This window comes from Salvelinus namaycush, chromosome 24 (genome assembly GCF_016432855.1).
Source record: "Salvelinus namaycush isolate Seneca chromosome 24, SaNama_1.0, whole genome shotgun sequence".
Taxonomy (NCBI): Eukaryota; Metazoa; Chordata; class Actinopteri; order Salmoniformes; family Salmonidae; genus Salvelinus; species Salvelinus namaycush.
Genome location: NC_052330.1, coordinates 20,131,975 through 20,154,725, shown reverse-complemented (window position 1 = coordinate 20,154,725; position 22,751 = coordinate 20,131,975). Strand labels below are relative to the sequence as shown.

Below are 22,751 nucleotides of genomic sequence, written 5' to 3'. Positions count from 1 at the left end.
CTTAATTTAAGCTTTACTCTTACCTGCAGTTGGTCCTCCAGTGCAGCAGTGGCGCTCTCTCCACTGTTCTCATCTACCACCACCACCATGTGTGTCAGAGAGTTGACCTTCACCTGCTCTGCCTCCAGGTCATTCTGCAACCCCTGGACCAACACAAACCATTAACAGCCCAGTACAGGGCAATCATAGCACAGGCACCATCAAGCTTTATGGGGGTCCATTTATGGTGGCCACATATTTAAAGGTGATATTGCTAAAAAAACTGCCATATTGGGAGTACTGTGAACACAGCTGTCCTATCAGATTGTCTAGTTATATTTTTACTTTGTGATGCCCAATCAAAACATTTGTTTACTTTGTGCCAGTCAATCAAATGTTCCCTTACTTTGTGCTGCTCTATCTGGGCCTTGTACCCCTCCACGTCTCCCGCCATTGGCTCTATCTCCATCTTTCTGATTCGCTCCTCCGTCTTTGTCAGCCAATCAGAGAGCTGCTGCAGCTGCTGCTGCTGAAGGTCCATCAGAACCTCGTGGAGCCTAGAGAGAGAGAACGGAGAGAGAAATATAGAAAGAGAAAGAGGGGAGGAAGATAGAAAGAGTGAGGGAAGAGTGTGCTGTGAATGGTGAAAGACCAACTGTGTGACCAACAGAGCACGCGATAGCAGTCTATTCAGCTGCTTCAGCAGCATGTGATAATTAATGACCTCATAATACACTGGGGGGATGACAATGCAGCACACATACTGTACTCACAAGTCACAACGGGCACACACACACACGTTCAACCAACCATGTGATTGTGTGTCATGTAAACAGAGCCTCAAAATAATCTGGTCAGGGACAAGGACATTATTAAATTGATAATAACAAGACTAAGGGAGCTCTTTTGTGAGACTTCAGCGCAGCTTTTGAAATGAAAAACAAATGTGATTACAAACTCTGCCATATCGTGGATTAAGAGCTACCTATTTATCAGAACACAGAGGGTTTTCTTTAATGGAAGCCTCTCTAAAGTAAACCAGGTAGAGTGTGGTATACCTTAAGGCAGCTGTCTTAGCCTATTACTGTTTTCTATTTTTACTAATGACCTTTAACAAGCCTTGAATAAAGCCTGTGTGTCTATGTGCACTGACGACTCAACATTATATACGTCAGCTACCACAGCAAATGAAAACACTGCAACACTTAAAGACCTGCAGTCACCTTTAGAATGGGTGGCTAGAAATAAGCTAGTCCTAAATACGGTATATAAAAAACTAAAAGCATTGAGCATTAACCTAATCTAAATCTGGTAACGAATAATGTGGCGATTGAGCAAGTTAAGGAGACTAAACTTCTTGGAGTAACCCTAGATTGCAAGCTGACATGGTCAAAACATATTGATTCAACGGTTGCTAAGATAGTGAGAGGTCTGTCCGTGATAAAGTGCTGCTCTGCTTTCTTGACATCACAATCAACTAAACAGGCCCTAGTTTTACCACACCTAGACTAGTGCCCAGTTACATGGTCCAGTGCTGCAGAGTAAGACATAGGCAACTTACAGTTGGCCCAGAACAGAGCAGCACGTCTGGCCCTTAAAAGTACATGAAGGGATAACATCAACAACATGCATGTCAATCTCTCCTGGCTCAAAGTAGAAGAGACTTTGACTGCATCACTACTGGTCTTTGAGAGAGGTATTGATGTATTGAATGTGCCAAACTGTCTCTTCAATCAGTTAACACAGCTCAAACACCCATACATTCCCCACAAGACATGCTACCAAGGGTCACAGTCCTCAAGGCCAGAGCAAAAGCTAAGAAACGCACAGTACTATATAGAGCCAGACTGTGAAGAGACACACACACATTATTCTTAGTAATGTAATGTAGTATTGTAATGAAATAATGGAGTAATGTACATTTGTATGAAGCACAATGTTTTGTATGATGTAATGTTTTATTTCTGTTTGGACTGCAGGAAGAGTAGCTGCTGCCTTGGCAACAGCTAATGAGGATCCTAATAAAATACTAAATAGTATGTGTGCATATGTGTGAGGCGGGGTTCATGCGTGTGTATGTGTGTCTGAGAGGAAAGTGGTGGAGGGGGGTCATAGATGCGTGTGTTCCAGTGTGTGTGTATCCAGTACCTGGCCTGTCGGTCCATGCTGACCACGCGGATGTTCTCCCAGCGGGAGTTGAGCAGAGTCATCTGTTCCCTGATCTCATCCTCCTCTTCCTCCGTCAGGTTGCCCTGGGAGATGAGCTGGTTGCCCACCTGCAGCACGTTCCCCACGCTGCTCTGGTGGGCCGTCAGCTCCATCATAAAGTCCTGCAGGGGTCAGAGGTGAGAGGTCAGGGGTGAGAAGATTACAAGAGCGTGAAGTACTTAGATCATAATGGTAGTATGCAGCCAAAGTATAAATACTAAAACATTGACAAACACAGAGAGTAATATCTGTGTCCCAGTCACTAAAGAACTCTACAAGAGGTCCACGTGTTGCTTCTGTCTTACTCACACACACATAGCCTATAGTGCCTCAGACATCATTTTTGGGGTCAAATAATAGGTCACGTAATTGAAAAGCACTACATAGACACTATAGTGAAAGGACATGTTTTTTATCTCCCAAAATGGTCTTCAGATCAGTGAGGATAGCAGCTCTCTATAGTAGGGCAAAGGGACAGCGTGTGCTCTGCTGCACAATATAACACCATGGCAGTTCTGCTCTGCTGTAAAATATAACACCCTGGCAGTTCAGCTCTGCTGTACAATATAACACCATGGCAGTTCAGCTCTGCTGCACAATATAACACCATGGCAGTTCTGCTCTGCGGTACAATATAACACCCTGGCAGTTCAGCTCTGCTGCACAATATAACACCATGGCAGTTCTGCTCTGCGGTACAATATAACACCATGGTAGTTCAGCTCTGCTGCACAATATAACACCCTGGCAGTTCAGCTCTGCTGCACAATATAACACCCTGGCAGTTCAGCTCTGCTGTACAATATAACACCATGGCAGTTCTGCTCTGCTGTACAATATAACACCATGGCAGTTCAGCTCTGCTGTACAATATAACACCATGGCAGTTCTGCTCTGCTGTACAATATAACACCATGGCAGTTCAGCTCTGCTGTACAATATAACACCATGGTAGTTCAGCTCTGCTGTACAATATAACACCATGGCAGTTCAGCTCTGCTGTACAATATAACACCATGGCAGTTCTGCTCTGCTGTACAATATAACACCATGGTAGTTCTGCTCTGTTGTACAATATAACACCATGGTAGTTCAGCTCTGCTGTACAATATAACACCATGGTAGTTCAGCTCTGCTGTACAATATAACACCATGGTAGTTCAGCTCTGCTGTACAATATAACACCATGGTAGTTCTGCTCTGCTGTACAATATAACACCATGGCAGTTCTGCTCTGCTGTACAATATAACACCGTGGTGGTTCAGCTCTGCTGTACAATATAACACCATGGTAGTTCTGCTCTGTTGTACAATATAACACCATGGTAGTTCTGCTCTGCTGTACAATATAACACCATGGTAGTTCAGCTCTGCTGTACAATATAACACCATGGTAGTTCTGCTCTGCTGAACAATATAACATGGTAGTTCTGCTCTGCTGTACAATACAACATGGTAGTTCTGCTCTGCTGTACAATATAACATGGTAGTTCAGCTCTGCTGAACAATATAACATGGTAGTTCTGTTCTGCAGTACAATATAACATGGTAGTTCAGCTCTGCTGTACAATATAACATGGTAGTTCAGCTCTGCTGTACAATATAACATGGTAGTTCAGCTCTGCTGTACAATATAACATGGTAGTTCAGCTCTGCTGTACAATATAACATGGTAGTTCTGCTCTGCTGCATAATATAACATGGTAGTTCTGCTCTGCTGTATAATATAACATGGTAGTTCTGCTCTGCTGTATAATATAACATGGTAGTTCTGCTCTGCTGCATAATATAACATGGTAGTTCAGCTCTGCTGTATAATATAACATGGTAGTTCTGCTCTGCTGTATAATATAACATGGTAGTTCTGCTCTGCTGTATAATATAACATGGTAGTTCTGCACTGATAGGATCTTCCAGTAGTAGAGTGTTTTCTGCAGCCTTGAGAAGATCCACAGTGTTCTATAGAGGACCTAACAAAACCCCATAATCACCCACTGGCTGGGCTTCTGGAGTTGGCAGGAAGACTTGGCATTCACACACACACGCACACACACACATGCACATCTGGACGTTTCTCCCATCCACTTCCCACTGTGGCGAAGGCTAACAGTGTAGCAAGTAGCGCTCTGCTCCCCAAATGCATTCTGGGTCACCTCAGCCCCTTGCACTTGAGCGGTTGCCGTAGCAACAGTTAAGCTAGCCGTAAAGGACAAACAGCATGAGTTCATGAGTTCTAGCTTCTTGACAGTTGAGCCTACTATGAAATGAAAAGGGAAGATAGTCAAAACTAGGGTGGCGTTGGAAGAGTTGCCAGAACTCAGAGGAGCGAAAAAAGTGAAAAATGTAGGAGGCTGAATGGCATTAGCTCTTGGTGGGAGTCATGAACAGGCTTGAGAATTACTGTCTGTTTCTCTTCTCTCTTCTGACTGGGGATGAGTAAGCACTTTCGGTGTCAACATCACTGAGGACTTTACATGGTCCTCTTACATCAGCACAGTCGTGAAAAAGGCATTGCAGCGCCTCTTCTATTTAAGGAGGCTCTCATTACTGAACCACACACTTACACCCACACGCCCCCTCACACCTATGCTGTTGGTAAATTGATTATTGATTTGATTTATTACTACCATTACGCTGCTGTTCATAGATTATTTATTGCAATTACCATTAGTATCTACACTGAGTGTACAAAACATTAGGAACACCGTCCTAATATTGAGTTGCACACCCTTTGTCCTCAAAACTGCCTCAATTCGTCAGGGCATGGACTCGGCAAGGTGTCAAAAGCTTTCCACAGGGATGCTGGCCCATGTTGACTCCAATGCTTCCCACAGTTGTGTCTAGTTGGCTGGATGTCCTTTGGGTGGTGGACCATTCTTGATACACACGGGAAACTGTTGAGTGTGAAAAACCCAGCAGCATTGCAGTTCTTGACACGGAGCGCCTGGCACCTACCCTGTTAAATCTTGTCTTGCCCATTCACCCTCTGAACGGCACACATACACAATCCATGTCTCAATTGTCTCAAGGCTTAAAAATCATTCTTTAACCTGTCTCCTTCCCTTCATCTACACTGATTGAAATGGATGGAAATGAATTTAAGTGACATCAATAAGCGATCATAGCTTTCACCTGAATTCACCTGGTCAGTTTATGTCATGGAAAGAGCAGGTGTTCATAATGGTTTATACACTCAGTGTATCTATTTATCCTGCTACTGGTCACTATTACCCCTGTTTACATGTATATCCTACTACCAGTCACGTTTTATGTATAAACCTACCTCAACACTCCAGTACCCCTGCACATTGAATAAGGTACTGGCACTGACCTGTAGATGCTTGCATTCTCGTGTTTCTTCAACCTATTTCTTACTTGTTGTGTGTTTTCTATTCTATTTTCTATTATTACCTATATTATTATCATCACTGCATTGTCGGGAAAAAGCTCTTAAGGTAACAATTTGACTGTACTTTCCTGTGCAGGTGGCGAATAAACTTTGAAACTTGGAACACATTGTTTTGAAGTGTTCTAGTTTAACTGTGGAAATTACCTAGATACGTGAAGGGGTTTCCACTCCTGAAAAGAATGTATTTCTTAAAGAGGCTTTGGGCCTTTGTTTTTGCCACCAGCTTTTGCTTCTGACCTGGATTCCATTAGAACATTAGACTTTCAAATATTCACATCTCTGCCAAGAGACAACAGCCAAAGCCCCACCTCTTACACACAGACAGACATACACCCGTTCCTGCCCTGTAACTCTCCGCCATGCCAGGATTTGGAGCAGGAAGCACCCAACTGGGACACGGCTCCAGCTCCACGGAGCGATGTGCTCTGCACGGCAGAATTCCTGACATTCCCGACATGTACGGAGCATGTTCTCTGGGACGTGGGCAGGAGGCCCCCATCCCTGGGATAGAACTATGCATACTCTCCTCGTGGAGAAGCTCACACAGACACACTGCCTTGTTAGAGTACTAACTGAACCTGTTGTCAGAATACATCTCAAAACATCAGATACCGTGAAATGTTAATTACTGAGTAACAACTGTTCTGAGAAAGTTGTACTGTATGTGAATATCTGTGTTAACATCTGTGGACTGGCATTGCATTCTTCATGCAAGATTGCATGTCCATATGTGTGTTTTGTGTCCGTCAGAGTTGGATGACCTTGTAAGTAAGTGAGTGTGTGTGTGTGTGTGTGTGTGTGTGTGTGTGTGTGTGTGTATCTGTCAGTCCAAGCCTACTTTGTGCATGCATTTGTGCCGGTCTTGTCTGGACCTGCTTCATGTATCTGTGTCTGCATGCACACATTTCTCCCGTCCTCACCTCGTGTGTGTGGAACTGCTCCTTGACCTCCTCCACGTCGTCCGACACCTCCTCCTGCACCTGCAGTGAGTCCTCAGCAGAGAGGAGCCAGGTGAGCACCTCCTCCAGGGTGGCCTGGTATGAGTCCAGATCCACCTCCATGCCCACCTCCTCCTCCGTCTCCGTCAGTGTGCTGGGGGTATCCGCCCGGGGGGAGACGGCTTCCTCCATCTCAACATGAGCCTAAAGATGGAGGAAGAGAGTGGGAGAGTGGGTTAAGGGCCAAACACTCATAGGTTATATAGTGGTTTAGTAAGTAAGAGCATGGTGCTCTAAATACTCAACAGTACTGCTCACAACGGTAAAAACTCTAAATCAAATCACAAGATCCATAAATGCTAAGATCCCTTTTGGATGACCTTTTCACCACATTATCATCACAACCAATCAAAGTTCGAAACTCTCGATCAAAACACATTCCGTGTGAATGTCATCTTAAAATAGGCCCAGACGACTAGGAGGAGCCTGGTTCTGCTGCATAAGAGGAAGGCAGTTTAGACGGGGATCAGTGACCCACCCAGGGCCTGGAAGACAAACAGGAGGCAGCCTAGCTAAATAAAGGCCCCAGCCCAGAGCCAGACACTGGGAGGTGTGGTGCCACTGGTCTGGCCAGCCAGGCAGGTCAACCCTCATTCCAGGAATAATACTCGCTGACTAGGCTGAACACAAACACTGTACTGAAGCTGGCTGGGGTAGACATGGGCATCCTATTCCCATAGGGCTGTAGGCAAATGTAGGATGCCATTTCGGACACATTAGAAGAAAATGAAAAGCTGCACACTTAAAGTTACAAAGAATGAGATTGAATATAAAATAAATGGTAAATGATCAATTAACTGCAAACAAGACAGAGAGAGTGAGAAAGTAGGAGTGAGAAAGTAGGAGTGAGAAAGTAGGAGTGAGAAAGTAGGAGTGAGAAAGTAGGAGTGAGAGGTGAGAAGTGGTGGTCTGGTCCCTACCAATGTACTGTACTTTATGTCCCAAGCGGCACTCTGTAGATAGATTCTAACTAATATACTTCCTGATCAGAGAGCCCAGAGCATGCACCAATTAACCAGAGCAGAGGGAAGCCAAGCTGTGTAACAAGTGTGCAATTTCTCTTCACGACCTCTTTCCCTGCTACGTCTAATCTGCTTCCTGACAGCTAAGAAATTATTTGAACAAAATCTTGAATCAATTCTAATTTAGATTTTTACTATTTAACAGACACTCTTATCCAGGTCGACTTACAGGAGCAATTAGGGTTAAGTGCCTTGCTCAAGGGCACAGACAGATTTTTCACCTAGTCGGCTCTGGAATTCGAACCAGCAACCTTTCAGTTACTGGTTAACGCTCATAACCGCTAGGCTACCTGCCAACCCTAATGTAATGGGGGAGTTTGGAGAGATGGGGGGGTGGGTGATTTATGTAGATAAATGTTGATTAAGTCAGGTAACAGCCTGGCTGTAACTTCTAGGAAGTTATTCCTTATTCAGTGACATTCAACAGAACTGCCAGCCTCGAAATCCAGGCATTAGACAACAAGTGCTACGGGGTATTTTGGGGACAAGAGTCATAACGGAACAACACTTTCATCTGTAACCAGAGATGAATGGAAGAGTAGATGGATAGAAATCAGTACAGCCGCAGGGCGTGCCAAGACAAAGATGAGAGTGATGTTAATAGATGCTAGGACTCAAATCGCCCCAACTCAAACAGACCTTTGTTTTATCCCCATGAAATTACCCAGAATTCTCTGCGGCAGAAAGGAAAAGGTCATTTGTTGAAAATATTCCATGGCATTTGGAGATTTGGAAGAGGCGCCCACATGTTTTAAATGTCTTTGTTACTGCAGAGCCTGGGAGTATAGGGAGGGAGGGAGGGAAATAAGAGAGAGAGAGAGAGAGAGAGAGAGAGAGAGAGAGAGAGAGAGAGAGAGAGAGAGAGAGAGAGAGAGAGAGAGAGAGAGAGAGAGCTGTAAGCCTATGAAGCCTGGCTCTACTTATTCACTTTAATGCTATAAAATATCTGTGGTTTGGTTGTGGAGAACACTTAGTTATCTCCACATGATATTCTTCAACTGTGTTGCTGCATTCTTAGTTTAATGTAATATAGACGTGTTAATATAGCTTGTAATGCATCAATCCTCACTGTGAGAAGTTCAGTCCAGGGTGCATAGATTGTTCAATGTTTTCAGCAAGCTAATAACTTCTGATGAGAAAATACAAATTAACGCAATAAACAATGTTATGACAGTAAAAGTGTAAACTGATTTTTTAAACTCTGCATTGAAAGCATTAACTAGACTCTAAATCTACATAAAAAGTCACTATGATGTGGTAAAACACACACAGAAAAGCACAAAGATTTTCCCTGTTCATCCTTCCTTCTGTATCCAACCACCAATATCACTTCCTGTGGGGACAGCATGTGTGCCAGGAAAGTCAACCCTCATTGGACCACTCTAGCCCTGTTAAAATAGACTTTTCCAGCGCTCTCTCCAAGCGTGGGAAGTTTTCATCCGAGGGCAATAAAGACTGGTTTAGGGCCATTCGCCTTCCACCTGGGAGAAGTCCACAAAACACTTAAATTGTGGAAATTAAGAGCAGGAAGTTCCACTGAAATATTCTCCCCTCCATAGCACTTGCATGCCAGGGGTACTTACCCAAATAAATAACATGAATCCCCTGCTAAATTCAGTGCTATGTCAGAGAACTGACTGATGTGATAGAAGGAGAAAGACTAGCAGTATGTTAGATGTGGCATTGGAAATGCATGTCAATTGAATTTAGACAAATTATATATTATTTCCTACTCCTTTGGAGACATTCTCTCTCTAACATTGAAGGCCATTTTTAGAATGAGGAGGGGTGTGGAGTGGGGTGAGTCACTTCCCCCGTTCCTACTCTACTCAGGGAGCTCCAGCAGAGCTTTTCATTAGCAGAGTAACTGGGAGTAGACTGGAGGACTGGCGGAGTGGGTCTTTGAAGCAGAGGGGTGACTCATTCTAGCCAGCTACAGTACACAGAGAGAGAAGCAGGGTCTGTCAGCTGAACTCACTCATTCTGATACAGCCAGAGACACTGAGCGAAGATGGGACTGATAGAGTTGGATTCACACCACGTTCTTTGTAATACAACTCTAGTTTACGAAGCGCATGTTATACGATGTATGAAGATAGGTTTTAGCATCAGCCTGGCCTCTACATCAGCATGGCTCGTGTCAGTTTATTATCATGCTATATTGCCATGTAATACCATCAGCGGTAAACAGCTAATGTAAGCTCTGGCCCATTGAACTGTTTGTACCTGTGCTCTGCTGAGGGCCTTGCTCTCGTCAGGCTCCACCTTGTATCTGCGGGGCAAGGTCTCCACCTCTCTGATGGCTTCCATAGTCACATCTTTAGGCAGGACAGCAAACAGGGACATCACATACATGATGATGGACTTCTTATCTGGCAACTGAACTGCCACGTCTGAGAGCGAAAGGAAGAGGAGAGGAGGAGATGGGGTAGAGGGGGAGGGAGGAAAGAGGAGAGGGAGCGAGACAGATATAAGAGGATCAGACAAGGGGGATAGGGAAATTAAAGAGGGAAAGGGAGGTGAAGGAGCAAAAGAACAGTAGGAGAAGAACAATGTCAGGGGAATGATTGATAGAGAGAGAGAGAGAGACAGAGAGACAGAGAGAGAGAGAGAGAGAGAGAGAGAGAGAGAGAGAGAGAGAGAGAGAGAGACAGAAAGAGAGAGAGAGAGGGAGAGAGTCAGGCCAAGGCATGACATAACAGCGTGTGTGTATACCCAGAACTACACAAACTGAACGTTGCGTGCTAGGACTACACACTGAACCGTGTATATCCACACATGTAGAGAACAGGAGGCCTACAGCTAATTTAAGAACGGGTAAAGACATAAAACCTTTCACTTGCCCGTAAAAACATAGGACTGTGATATATGTATGTCTGTGAAATGTCAAAATATATACACTACATGACCAAAGGTATGTGGACACCTGGTCGTCAAACATCTCATTCCAAAATCATGGGCATTAATATGGAGTTGGTCCCCCCTTTGCTGCTTTAACAGCCTCCACTCTTTTGGGAAGACTTTCCACTAGATGTTGGAACATTGCTGCGGGGACTTTCTTCCATTCAGCCACAAGGGAATTAGTGAGGTTGGGCACTGATGTTGGGTGATTAGCCCTGGCTCGCAGTCAGCGTTCCAATTCATCCCAAACCATTTCTGTATGGACCTCACTTTGTGCACAGGGGCATTGTCATGCTGAAACAGGAAAGGGCCTTCCCCAAACTGTTGCTACAAAGTTGGAAGCACAGAATCTTATAGAATGTCATTATATGATGTAACGCTAAGATTTCCCTTCACTGGAACTAAGAGGCTTAACCCGAACCATAAAAAACAGCCCCAGACCCTTATTCCTTCTCCACCAAACTTTACAGTTGGCACTATGCATTGGGGTAGGTAGTGTTCTCCTGGCATCCGCCAAACTCAAATTCGTCCGTCGGACTGCCGGATGGTGATTCATCACTCCAAAGAACGCGTTTCCACTGTTCCAGAGTCCAATATAAGTGAGCTTTACACCACTCCAGCCGACGCTTGGCATTGCGCATGGTTATCTTAGGCTTGTGTGCGGCTGCTCGGCCATGGAAACCAATTTCATGATGCTCCCGACGAACAGTTCTTGTGCTGACGTTTCTTCCAGAGGCAGTTTGGAACTCGGTAGTGAGTGTTGCAACCGAGGACAGACGATTTTTACGTGTGTCCACATACTTTAGTATATATAGTGTAAGTCTATAGTATACAAACATTAAGAACACCTGCTCTTTCCATGACATAGACTGACCAAGTGAAAGCTATGATCCCTTATTGATGTAACTTGTTAAATCCACTTCAAGCAGTGTAGATGAAGGGGAGGAGACAGGTTAAAGAAGGATTTTTAAGCCTTGAGACAATTGAGACATGGATTGTGTATGTGTGCCATTCAGAGGATGAATGGGCAAGACAAAATATGTAAAGTGCCTTTGAACAGGGTCTGCTAGTTGTCGCCAGGCGCACCGGTTTGTGTCAAGAACTGCAATGCCGCTGGGTTTTTCATGCTCAACAGTTTTCTGTGTTTATCAAGAATGGTCCACCACCCAAAGGACATCGAGCCAACTTGACACAACTGTGGGAAGCATTGGAGTCAACATGGGCCAGCATCCCTGTGGAACACTTGGCACCTTGTAGAGTCCATGCCCTGACAAATTGAGGCTGGGGGGGTACACCTCAATAATAGGAAGGTGTTCCTTATATACACTACCGTTCAAAAGTTTGGGGTCACTTAGAAATTGTCTTGATTTCCATGAAAACATATATGAAATTAGTTGCAAAATGAATAGGAAATATAGTCAAGATGTTGACAAGGTTATGAATAATGATTTCTAATTGAAATAATTGTGCCCTTCAAACTTTGCTTTGTCAAAGAATCCTCCATTTGCAGAAATTACAGCCTTGCAGACCTTTGGCATTCTAGTCGTCAATTTGTTGAGGTAATCTGAAGAGATTTGACCCCATGCTTCCTGAAGCACCTCCCACAAGTTGGATTGGCTTGATGGGCAATTCTTACGTACCATACGGTCAAGCTGTTCCCACAAAAGCTCAATACGGTTGAGATCTTGTGACTGTGCTGGCCACTCCATTATAGACAGAATACCGGCTGACTGTTTCTTCCCTGAATAGTTCTTGCATAGTTTGGAGCTGTGCTTTGTGTCATTGTCCTGTTGTAGGAGGAAATTGGCTCCAATTAATCGCCGTCCATAGGGTATGGCATGGCGTTGCAAAATGGAGTGATAGCCTTCCTTCTTCAAGATCCCTTTTACCCTGTACAAATCTCACTTTACCACCACCAAAGCACCTCCAGACCATCACGTTACATCCACCATGCTTGACAAATAGCGTCAAGCACTCCTCCAGCCTCTTTTCATTTTTTTCTGCATCTCAAGAATGTTCTTCTTTGTGATCCGAACACCTCAAACTTAGATTAGTCTGTCCATAACACTTTTTTCCAATCTTTCTCTGTCCAGTGTCTGTGTTCTTTTGCCCATCTTAATCTTTTCTTTTAATTGGCCAGTCTGAGATATGGCTTTTTCTTTGAAACTCTGCCTAGAAGGCCAGCATTCCGGAGTCGCCTCTTCACTGTTGACGTTGAGACTGGTGTTTTGCGGGTACTATTTAATGAAGCTGCCAGTTGAGGACTTGTGAGGCGTCTGTTACTCAAAGTAGACACTAATGTACTTGTCCTAGTGCTCAGTTGTGCACCGGGACCTCCCACTCTTCTTTCTATTCTGGTTAGAGCCAGTTTGCGCTGTTCTGTGAAGGGAGTAGTACACAGAGTTGTACGAGATCTTCAGTTTCTTGGCAATTTCTCACATGGAATAGCTTTCATTTCTCAGAACAAGAATAGACCGACAAGTTTCAGAAGAAAGGTCTTTGTTTCTGGCCATTTTGAGCCTGTAATCAAACCCACAAATGCTGATGCTCCAGATACTCAACTAGTCTAAAGAAGGCCAGTTTTATTGCTTCTTTAATCAGGACAACAGTTTTCAGCTGTGCTAACATAATTGCAAAAGGGTTTTCTATTGATCAATTAGCCTTTTAAAATGATAAACTTGGATTAGCTAACAACGTGCCATTGGAACACAGGAGTGATGGTTGCTGATAATGGGCCTCTGTACGCCTATGTAGAAATTCCATAAAAAAACAGCCATTTCCACCTACAATAGTCATTTACAACATTAACAATGTCTACACTATATTTCTGATCAATTTGATGTTATTTTAATGGACAAAAAATTTGCATTTCTTTCAAAAATAAGGACATTTGTAAGTGACCCCAAACTTTTGAATGGTAGTGTATATATATATATATATATATATATATATATATATATATGATATACACTCTCCTTCATTTTATTTGTACCTTCAGGGTCCAGTAGTCTCTCTATGGCCAGCTGGTCTTTGGCTACAGTAAAGGCATGGTCCAGTCTCTCCACTGGACTGAGGGTCAGAACCCTGTCCCAGCTCAACACATTGGGCCTGGAGAAACAACACACCAGCAGCATCAAGTCAAAATTAAATCAACATTAAATCAACATCAAATCAACATCAAATCAAGGCCTCTGAGCTCCAAACAACATTCCCCATGTAGTTTCCTTGCAAAGAACCAGTTATTTTCATAGAATACTCTGTGATAGATCCAGTGTTTTGTACATAAGAGTACTTATTGTCTATATACTATTCAACTATTGCTGTACATATACTATTCTATCAACGTATTCTTCATATACTATATATTCTATCCATAATGTCTATACATCCCATCACATCTATATATACTGTATCTATACAGTGCATTCGGAAACTATTCAGACCCCTTGATTTTTCCACATTTTACTATGTTACAGTCTTATCTAAAATGGAATTCATCGTTTTTTCAAACTACACAATACCCCATAATGACAAAGCAAAAACATTGTTAGAAAACACACACTCTGCATTGATGAAAAAGGACCCGTAAGTAAGCATTTTCAGTGTTAGTCAACACCTGTTGTTTCCGAAGTATGTGACAAATAAAATGTGATTGATTGATACACACACAGGGTCAAATCCACACAATCTGTGACATGACAGGCGTAAAAATGGCGAGGTGAGCAGTGTTCACACGCCACGCAAGCAGTTACCCCGCCATGGCTGCTGTGACCTTGCCTCGGGCTGACACACACACACACACACACACACACACACACACACACACACACACACACAGAGAGAGAGAGAGAGAGAGAGAGAGAGAGAGAGAGAGAAAGACCCTCAGAGCAAACACAGCCAGGGGGCCAGATAGGGTCTCATACACTGCTATTTAGAGCCTCTTTCTCAACTCCAGTGAGGTGGAATTGAACTTAATTAAATGCTGACATAAGCATGGTCTGGTCACTGTGTTGAATGAGCTGCTTGCTGCTGGATTGAGGTGAAAGCAGTAGCGTTTAGGGGCAAGGTTTAGAATTTCACTTGTACATATTTTACCACCTTCTAAACTGAAAATGTCCACAAAACAAACATTTTCAACATGGCCACTGTCCAGATCTTGGTATACAGAACGAGCGACATCTAGACCGGGGCTCTCCAACCCTGTTCCTGGAGAGCTACTGTCCTGTAGGTTCACACTCCAACCCTGTTCCTGGAGAGCTACTGTCCTGTAGGTTTTCACTCCAACCCTGTTCCTGGAGAGCTACTGTCCTGTAGGTTTTCACTCCAACCCTGTTCCTGGAGAGCTACTGTCCTGTAGGTTTTCACTCCAACCCTGTTCCTGGAGAGCTACTGTCCTGTAGGTTTTCACTCCAACTCTGTTCCTGGAGAGCTACTGTCCTGTAGGTTTTCACTCCAACCCTGTTCCTGGAGAGCTACTGTCCTGTAGGTTTTCACTCCAACTCTGTTCCTGGAGAGCTACTGTCCTGTAGGTTTTCACTCCAACCCTGTTCCTGGAGAGCTACTGTCCTGTAGGTTTTCACTCCAACTCTGTTCCTGGAGAGCTACTGTCCTGTAGGTTTTCACTCCAACCCTGTTCCTGGAGAGCTACTGTCCTGTAGGTTTTCACTCCAACTCTGTTCCTGGAGAGCTACTGTCCTGTAGGTTTTCACTCCAACCCTGTTCCTGGAGAGCTACTGTCCTGTAGGTTTTCACTCCAACCCTGTTCCTGGAGAGCTACTGTCCTGTAGGTTTTCACTCCAACCCTGTTCCTGGAGAGCTACTGTCCTGTAGGTTTTCACTCCAACTCTGTTCCTGGAGAGCTACTGTCCTGTAGGTTTTCACTCCAACCCTGTTCCTGGAGAGCTACTGTCCTGTAGGTTTTCACTCCAACCCTGTTCCTGGAGAGCTACCGTCCTGTAGGTTTTCACTCCAACCCTGTTCCTGGAGAGCTACCGTCCTGTAGGTTTTCACTCCAACCCTGTTCCTGGAGAGCTACCGTCCTGTAGGTTTTCACTCCAACCCTGTTCCTGGAGAGCTACCGTCCTGTAGGTTTTCACTCCAACCCTGTTCCTGGAGAGCTACCGTCCTGTAGGTTCACTCCAACCCTGTTCCTGGAGAGCTACCGTCCTGTAGGTTTTCACTCCAACCCTGTTCCTGGAGAGCTACCGTCCTGTAGGTTTTCACTCCAACCCTGTTCCTGGGGAGCTACCGTCCTGTAGGTTTTCACTCCAACCCTGTTCCTGGAGAGCTACCGTCCTGTAGGTTTTCACTCCAACCCTGTTCCTGGAGAGCTACCGTCCTGTAGGTTTTCACTCCAACCCTGTTCCTGGGGAGCTACCGTCCTGTAGGTTTTCACTCCAACCCTGTTCCTGGAGAGCTACCGTCCTGTAGGTTTTCACTCCAACCCTGTTCCTGGGGAGCTACCGTCCTGTAGGTTTTCACTCCAACCCTGTTCTTGGGGAGCTACCGTCCTGTAGGTTTTCACTCCAACCCTGTTCCTGGAGAGCTACCGTCCTGTAGGTTTTCACTCCAACCCTGTTCCTGGGGAGCTACCGTCCTGTAGGTTTTCACTCCAACCCTGTTCTTGGGGAGCTACCGTCCTGTAGGTTTTCACTCCAACCCTGTTCCTGGAGAGCTACCGTCCTGTAGGTTTTCACTCCAACCCTGTTCCTGGGGAGCTACCGTCCTGTAGGTTTTCACTCCAACCCTGTTCCTGGAGAGCTACCGTCCTGTAGGTTTTCACTCCAACCCTGTTCCTGGGGAGCTACCGTCCTGTAGGTTTTCACTCCAACCCTGTTCCTGGGGAGCTACCGTCCTGTAGGTTTTCACTCCAACCCTGTTCCTGGGGAGCTACCGTCCTGTAGGTTTTAACTCAGTTTCATCAACTGTCCAGGTGGCTGGTCTCAGACGATCCCGCAGGTGAAGAAGACGGATGTGGAGGTCCTGGGCTAGCATTGTTAAACGTGGTCTGCGGTTGTGAGGCCTTTTGGACGTCCTGCTAAATTCTCTAAAATGGCTTATGGTAAGGAAATTAACATTCAATAATCTGCCAACAGCTCTGGTGGACATTCCTGCAGTCAGCATGCCAATTGCACGCTCCCTCAAAACTTGAGACATCTGTGGCATGTGACAAAACTGCACATTTTAGAGTGGCCTTGTATTGTCCCCAGTACAAGGTGCACCTGTGTAATGATCATGCTGTTTAATCAGATTCTTGATATGCCACACCTGTCAGGTGGATGGATTATCTTGGCAAAAGGAGAAATGCTCACTAACAGGGATGTAAACAAATCTGTGCAGAACATTAAAGAGAAATAAGCTTTTTGTGGGAATGGAACATTTCTGGGATCTTTTATTTCAGCTCATTAAATCATGGGACCAAGACTTTACATGTTGCGTTTACATTTTTGTTCAGTATAATAATTATCTGATTGGTAAGCTGAATCATTTTAGTTACAACTGAGGTTGGAGTGAAAACCTACAGAAGGGTAACTCTCCCAGGAACACGGTTGGAAAGCCCTGATCTAAACAGTATACTGTTGGATAAATATACAACCATTAGGGTGACACTGTTGCTACCAGAACATCCCCTGGCCCCCGTGCCCCCTGACCCCTGACCTGAAGCGGTGCAGGATGGCGTTAAAGGCCAGTCCGTCGGCCCAGCTGGTGGTGAAGTTGAGCACGTTGACGTGGTCCTGGTAGGAGCGGGTACACTGCCTCACCCAGCTCAGCAGGATCTTCTCACTGTTGGTCTGCTGCAAGTTGGACATGATGTCCTTCATGATGTCTTTCACCTGAGAGGGACCATACATATAGAGAGGGGAGAAACACAGAGACAGATAGAAACACGGGGACAGGGAAGAGAGACACAGAAACAGGGGAGAGACAGAGACAGATAGAGACACAGGGACAGGGAAGAGAGAGACAGAAACAGGGGCGAGACAGAGACAGATAGAAACACAGGGACAGGGAAGAGATACACAGAAACAGGGGAGAGACAGACAGGGGAGAGACAGACAGGGGAGAGAGAGACAGATACACAGGGACAGAGGAGAGAGAGACGGACCGGGGAGAGAAACAGATAGACAGGGACAGGGGAGAGAGAGACAGACAGGGGAGACAGACAGACAGAGAAGAGAGACAGGGAGAGACACAGGGACAGGCAAAAGAGGAGGGTTTGTAAGTAGAACACCATTTATACAAGTACTGTCACGTGTCTGAGACCCTAACCAGGTCTATTTAAAAGACAGAGAAAAATGCTACGGCATCAGTGGACAGTACACTCAAAACACACTCGTCCGTCCGTCCGTCCGTGTGTGTGTGTGTGTGTGTTCACCTGCCAGTGGAGGATAATACTCCAGATGAGACCCAGAGTCAGCTTGTGGTTTCCATCAACAATGTCTGTTCCTCCTATGTTTACCAGATCCACCTGAGTTAGTGAGAGAGAGAGAGAGAGAGAGAGAGAGAGAGAGAGAGAGAGAGAGAGAGAGAGAGAGAGAGAGAGAGAGAGAGAGAGGGTGGGTGGGAGAGAGACAGAGAGACAACCATCAAAAGGAATAGAAAGTTCGACATACCAATTAGGATCTGGCTAAAAATACTTGAATTAGTTATAGAACCCATTGCCCTTCATGGTAGTGAGGTCTGGGTTCTGAATTAATAAAATGGAACAAACACCAAATTGAGACTCCGCATACAACGTAAAAGACCAAATAATGCACGCAGAGCAGAATTAGGCTAATACCCGCTAATTATCAAAATCCAGAAAAGAGCCGTTAGATTCCCAAACCTCCCATAACAAAGCCATCACCTACAGAGAGATGAACCTGGAGAAGAGTCCCCTAAGCAAGCTGGTCCTGGGGCTCTGTTCACAAACACAAACAGACCTCACAGAGCCCCAGGACAGCAACACAATTAGACCAAACCAAATCATGAGAAAACAAAAAGATAATTACTTAACACATTGGAAAGAATTCACACAAAAAAGCAGAGCAAACTAGAATGCTATTTGGCCCTTAACAGAGAGTACACAGTGGCATAATACCTGACCACTGTGACTGACCCAAACTTAAGGAAAGCTTTGACTATGTCCAGACTCAGTGAGCATAGCCTTGCTATAGAGAGAGGCTGCCGTAGACAGGCTATGTGCACACTGCCAACAAAATGAGGTGGAAACTGAGCTGCAATTCCTAACCTGCCAAATGTATGACCATATTAGAGACACATATTTCCCTCAGATTACACAGATGCACAAAGAATTTGAAAACAAACCCAATTTTGATAAACTCCCATATCTACTGGGTGAAATACCACAGTGTGCCATCACAGCAGCAAGATTTGTAACCTGTTGCCACAAGAAAAGGGCAACCAGTGAAGAACAAACACCATTGTAAATACAACCCATATTTATGTATATTTATTTTCCCTTTTGTACTTTAACCATTTGTACATCGTTACAACACTGTATATAGACATAATATGACATTTGAAATGTCTTTATTCTTTGGAACTTCTGTGAGTGTAATGTTTACTGTTCATTTTTATTGTTTATTTCACTTTTGTTTATTATATACTTGACTTGCTTTGGCAATGTAAACATATGTTTCCCATGCCAATAAAGCCCTTGAATTGAAATTGATAGAGACAGACACAGAGACAGAGAGACAGAGACACAGAGAGTGGTCAAGATATTAAAAAGTCAAGTCAGAATGCTTTTTATTACCTTCCCTTATAGAAAGTTGAACATGCCGTAATACTCAAGATTAACAACTTGTAACCTTAAGCTGCTTTACGGGCTTTCCTATGATCCAATAACTGATCTCAGTCTCCCACAGCTATCTGTCCTCACCTCTACAGCTGTAGGCTGCTGTGTGTGGTCAAGTGAAACCCAGAAACCCCACATGTAAAAAGTGCTAAAGTGGATTAAAAGTGTCTAACGATATCCCCAACACCCTGTGACACCAGCCTAATCATGTGACAAGCTTACATTCATGGAGTGATTACAAACACACAGGGGGTAGAATGGAACATTCTGGAACACTATTCCTGGGGTCAGGGTGGCAACGAGTGACCTCTCAGCCAATAACATGACCCTTAAACTCTTAACCCCACCCTCCATTAACCCAATCATGCCTGCCATTATCACACACACATCACAGTACAGATAGAGATACACAGTACAGATAGAGATACACAGTACAGATAGAAAGATACACAGTACAGATACACAGTACAGATAGAGATACACAGTACAGATTCACAGTACAGATAAAGATCCACAGTACAGATACACAGTACAGATAGAGATACACAGTACAGATAGAGAGATACACAGTACAGATACACAGTACAGATAGAGAGATACACAGTACAGATAGAAAGATACACAGTACAGATAGAGATACACAGTACAGATTCACAGTACAGATAGAGATACACAGTACAGATACACAGTACAGATACACAGTACAGATAGAGAGATACACAGTACAGATACACAGTACAGATAGAGAGATACACAGTACAGATACACAGTACAGATAGAGAGATACACAGTACAGATACACAGTACAGATAGAGAGATACACAGTACAGATACACAGTACAGATAGAGAGATACACAGTACAGATACACAGTACAGATAGAGAGATACACAGTACAGATACACAGTACAGATAGAGAGATACACAGTACAGATACACAGTACAGATAGAGAGATACACAGTACAGATACACAGTACAGATACACAGTACAGATAGAGAGATACACAGTACAGATAGAGAGATACACAGTACAGATAGAGAGATACACAGTACAGATAGAGAGATACACAGTACAGATAGAGAGATACACAGTACAGATAGAGAGATACACAGTACAGATAGAGAGATACACAGTACAGATAGAGAGATACACAGTACAGATAGAGAGATACACAGTACAGATAGAGATACACAGTACAGATAGAGATACACAGTACAGATAGAGATACACAGTACAGATAGAGATACACAGTACAGATAGAGATACACAGTACAGATAGAGATACACAGTACAGATAGAGATACACACGCACACACAAAAGTTAAGTACCGTAACTAAAATAAAGCAGTAGAAAACTACACCTTCTATCATTCTCCTGTCTGGGTGGCTAGTTGTTTATGAGAGGTTGTCGACCCCAGAGCTACTAATCCTGGCCATGTAAACCTCTCTAAACAGTCACACCTTCTTTGAAGGATTCCTCCAGAGGCCCTGGGGAACGTTGCGAGTCAGTGATGCCCAGCCATCACTCACACGGCCTGTCATTACGCAAAGATTGTGGGGGGTGGGTGGGGGGGGGGGTCTTGGGGGCTACTGCAAAGTCATCAGCATGCATCAGTTCGGCTGGTGGCTAGCTGAAGTTGGCTAGGCAAACCGAACTAGTGTGCTTGCATACTCCCTTAAAAGATATTTGCTTGAAAAACAAGACAAAAGCGGCAATAGTACTGTTTGTCCATTTTGAGACACCGTAGCCAGTATACGCTTCCTCAAAGTAGTCAGAATGAATCTAAAATAACTCAAGAAATCTGTCATTAATTTTGACGTTTTTGCCGAGGAGAGTAAGTCAAGAACTGCAACGCTGCCTCCCGAGTGGAGCAGAGGTCTAAGGCACTGCATCACAGTGCTAGAGGTGTCACTACAGAGCCGGGTTCCATCCCAGGCTGTGTCGCAGCCGGCCGTGAACAGGAGACCCATGAGGCGGCGCACAATTGGCTCAGCGTCTTCTGGGTTAGGGGAGGGATTGGCCGGCCGGGATGTCCTTGTCCCATCGCACTCTAGTGACTCCTGTGGCGGGCCAGGCGTATGCACCCTGACTTCGGTCGCCAGGTGTACGGTGTTTCCTCTGACACATTGGTGCGGCTGGCTTCCGGGTTAAGCGGGCAGTGTCAAGAAGCAGTGCGGGCTTGGCGGGGCCGTGTTTTGGAGGACGCATGGCTCTCGACCTTCACCTCTCCCGAGTCCATACGGGAGTTGCAGCGATGGGACAAGACTGCAACTACCAATTGAATATCACGAGACTGGGGAGAAAATGTTTTAAAAACTACAACGCTGCTGGGTTTTTCACGCTCTACGGTTTCCTGTGTGTATCAAGAATGGTCTACCACCTAAAGGACATCCAGCCAACTTGACACAACTGTGGATATATCAGGCTGACAAACAGACACACACAATACAGAAGAAGTCACTAACAAACTCACACACACACGCACGCACACGATGGCCTGCTGTTTTTCTGCCCGTGTGGAGGAGGATAGCAACTAACATGCCACCTCTACCCTAGTGAGCTCCTCATGCAAAGACCACGTCTTATCTCCCACAGACAAGGTCACAACATGAACACTGGTCATTGTATGGAGACACAAGGGAAAGGGGAAAGAGGGGAGAGAGCAAGAGAGAAGAGGAGGGAGCATGCAAGAGGGAGACAGCACACTAGACACCGAAGGAAAAGGGAAGAGATGAGTAAAATAGGGGGATAAAGAAGAATAGAGAGATACTGTGTAAAGCCCTATCGGTAGGTACTCACGTTGTTTTGATGCAGGACCTGAAGAACCTTGTTGACGTTGTTGAGGGCGTGAACTCTGGTGGACCCTCGCTCTTTGGTCTGAGAACAACAACACAGAAGAATAGGGCATGTTAGTCAGAACATACATTAATGCAAGGATCCTGCCTGACCTCAGCACACAAAGACTTTCATAGCAAAGAGTATCGTAGATTATCTAGAGTATCATAGTGTATATAGAAAGTGTCCAGTACAAGACAACATGTCATTTTCCCACATGTAGCCTATTCTGCACACACCCTTCAAGAGGAGTCGAGACTCATACAGGGTCAGGTAGTGCTAGTTGTTCCTCTTGTCTAATGTGAAGGTTTGCTATGAGGGTAAAATCACGCAAGATTTCAGTTCCTTTACACCCACCACACGCACACACTTCTTTGCACAATACTGCACTAATGATGGGCAGTGACCTGCAATTAATGAGGCAGCTAAATCTATTCAGACAGAGAGACTTTCAGACTTGCAGTGCTGGCCGTTGCCAAGGGCTAGTCTGCGTGCTTAATACATGTCCCACTTATCACTCAACATACCATTCCACACTATAAATCAATCAGCCATTACGCCTTCAGCACCCTCTAGTTATTATTTTAAGGGACATGT

At 44.6% G+C, this 22,751-nt stretch overlaps 1 protein-coding gene across 1 annotated transcript in view; it reads right to left on the bottom strand.

Moving 5' to 3' along the window:
• Positions 1-22,751, bottom strand: part of utrn (utrophin) — a 253,373-nt gene that overhangs the window by 230,188 nt on the left and 434 nt on the right. Inside the window, exons 2-10 of the mRNA XM_038962307.1 lie at positions 22,119-22,196; positions 17,893-17,985; positions 17,175-17,350; positions 13,510-13,625; positions 9,834-10,009; positions 6,517-6,726; positions 2,128-2,309; positions 386-536; positions 24-143 (exon numbers count right to left, since the gene is read on the bottom strand). Coding sequence (XP_038818235.1) covers positions 24-143; positions 386-536; positions 2,128-2,309; positions 6,517-6,726; positions 9,834-10,009; positions 13,510-13,625; positions 17,175-17,350; positions 17,893-17,985; positions 22,119-22,196 — 1,302 coding nt within the window. The remainder of the gene's footprint in view (positions 1-23; positions 144-385; positions 537-2,127; positions 2,310-6,516; positions 6,727-9,833; positions 10,010-13,509; positions 13,626-17,174; positions 17,351-17,892; positions 17,986-22,118; positions 22,197-22,751) is intronic.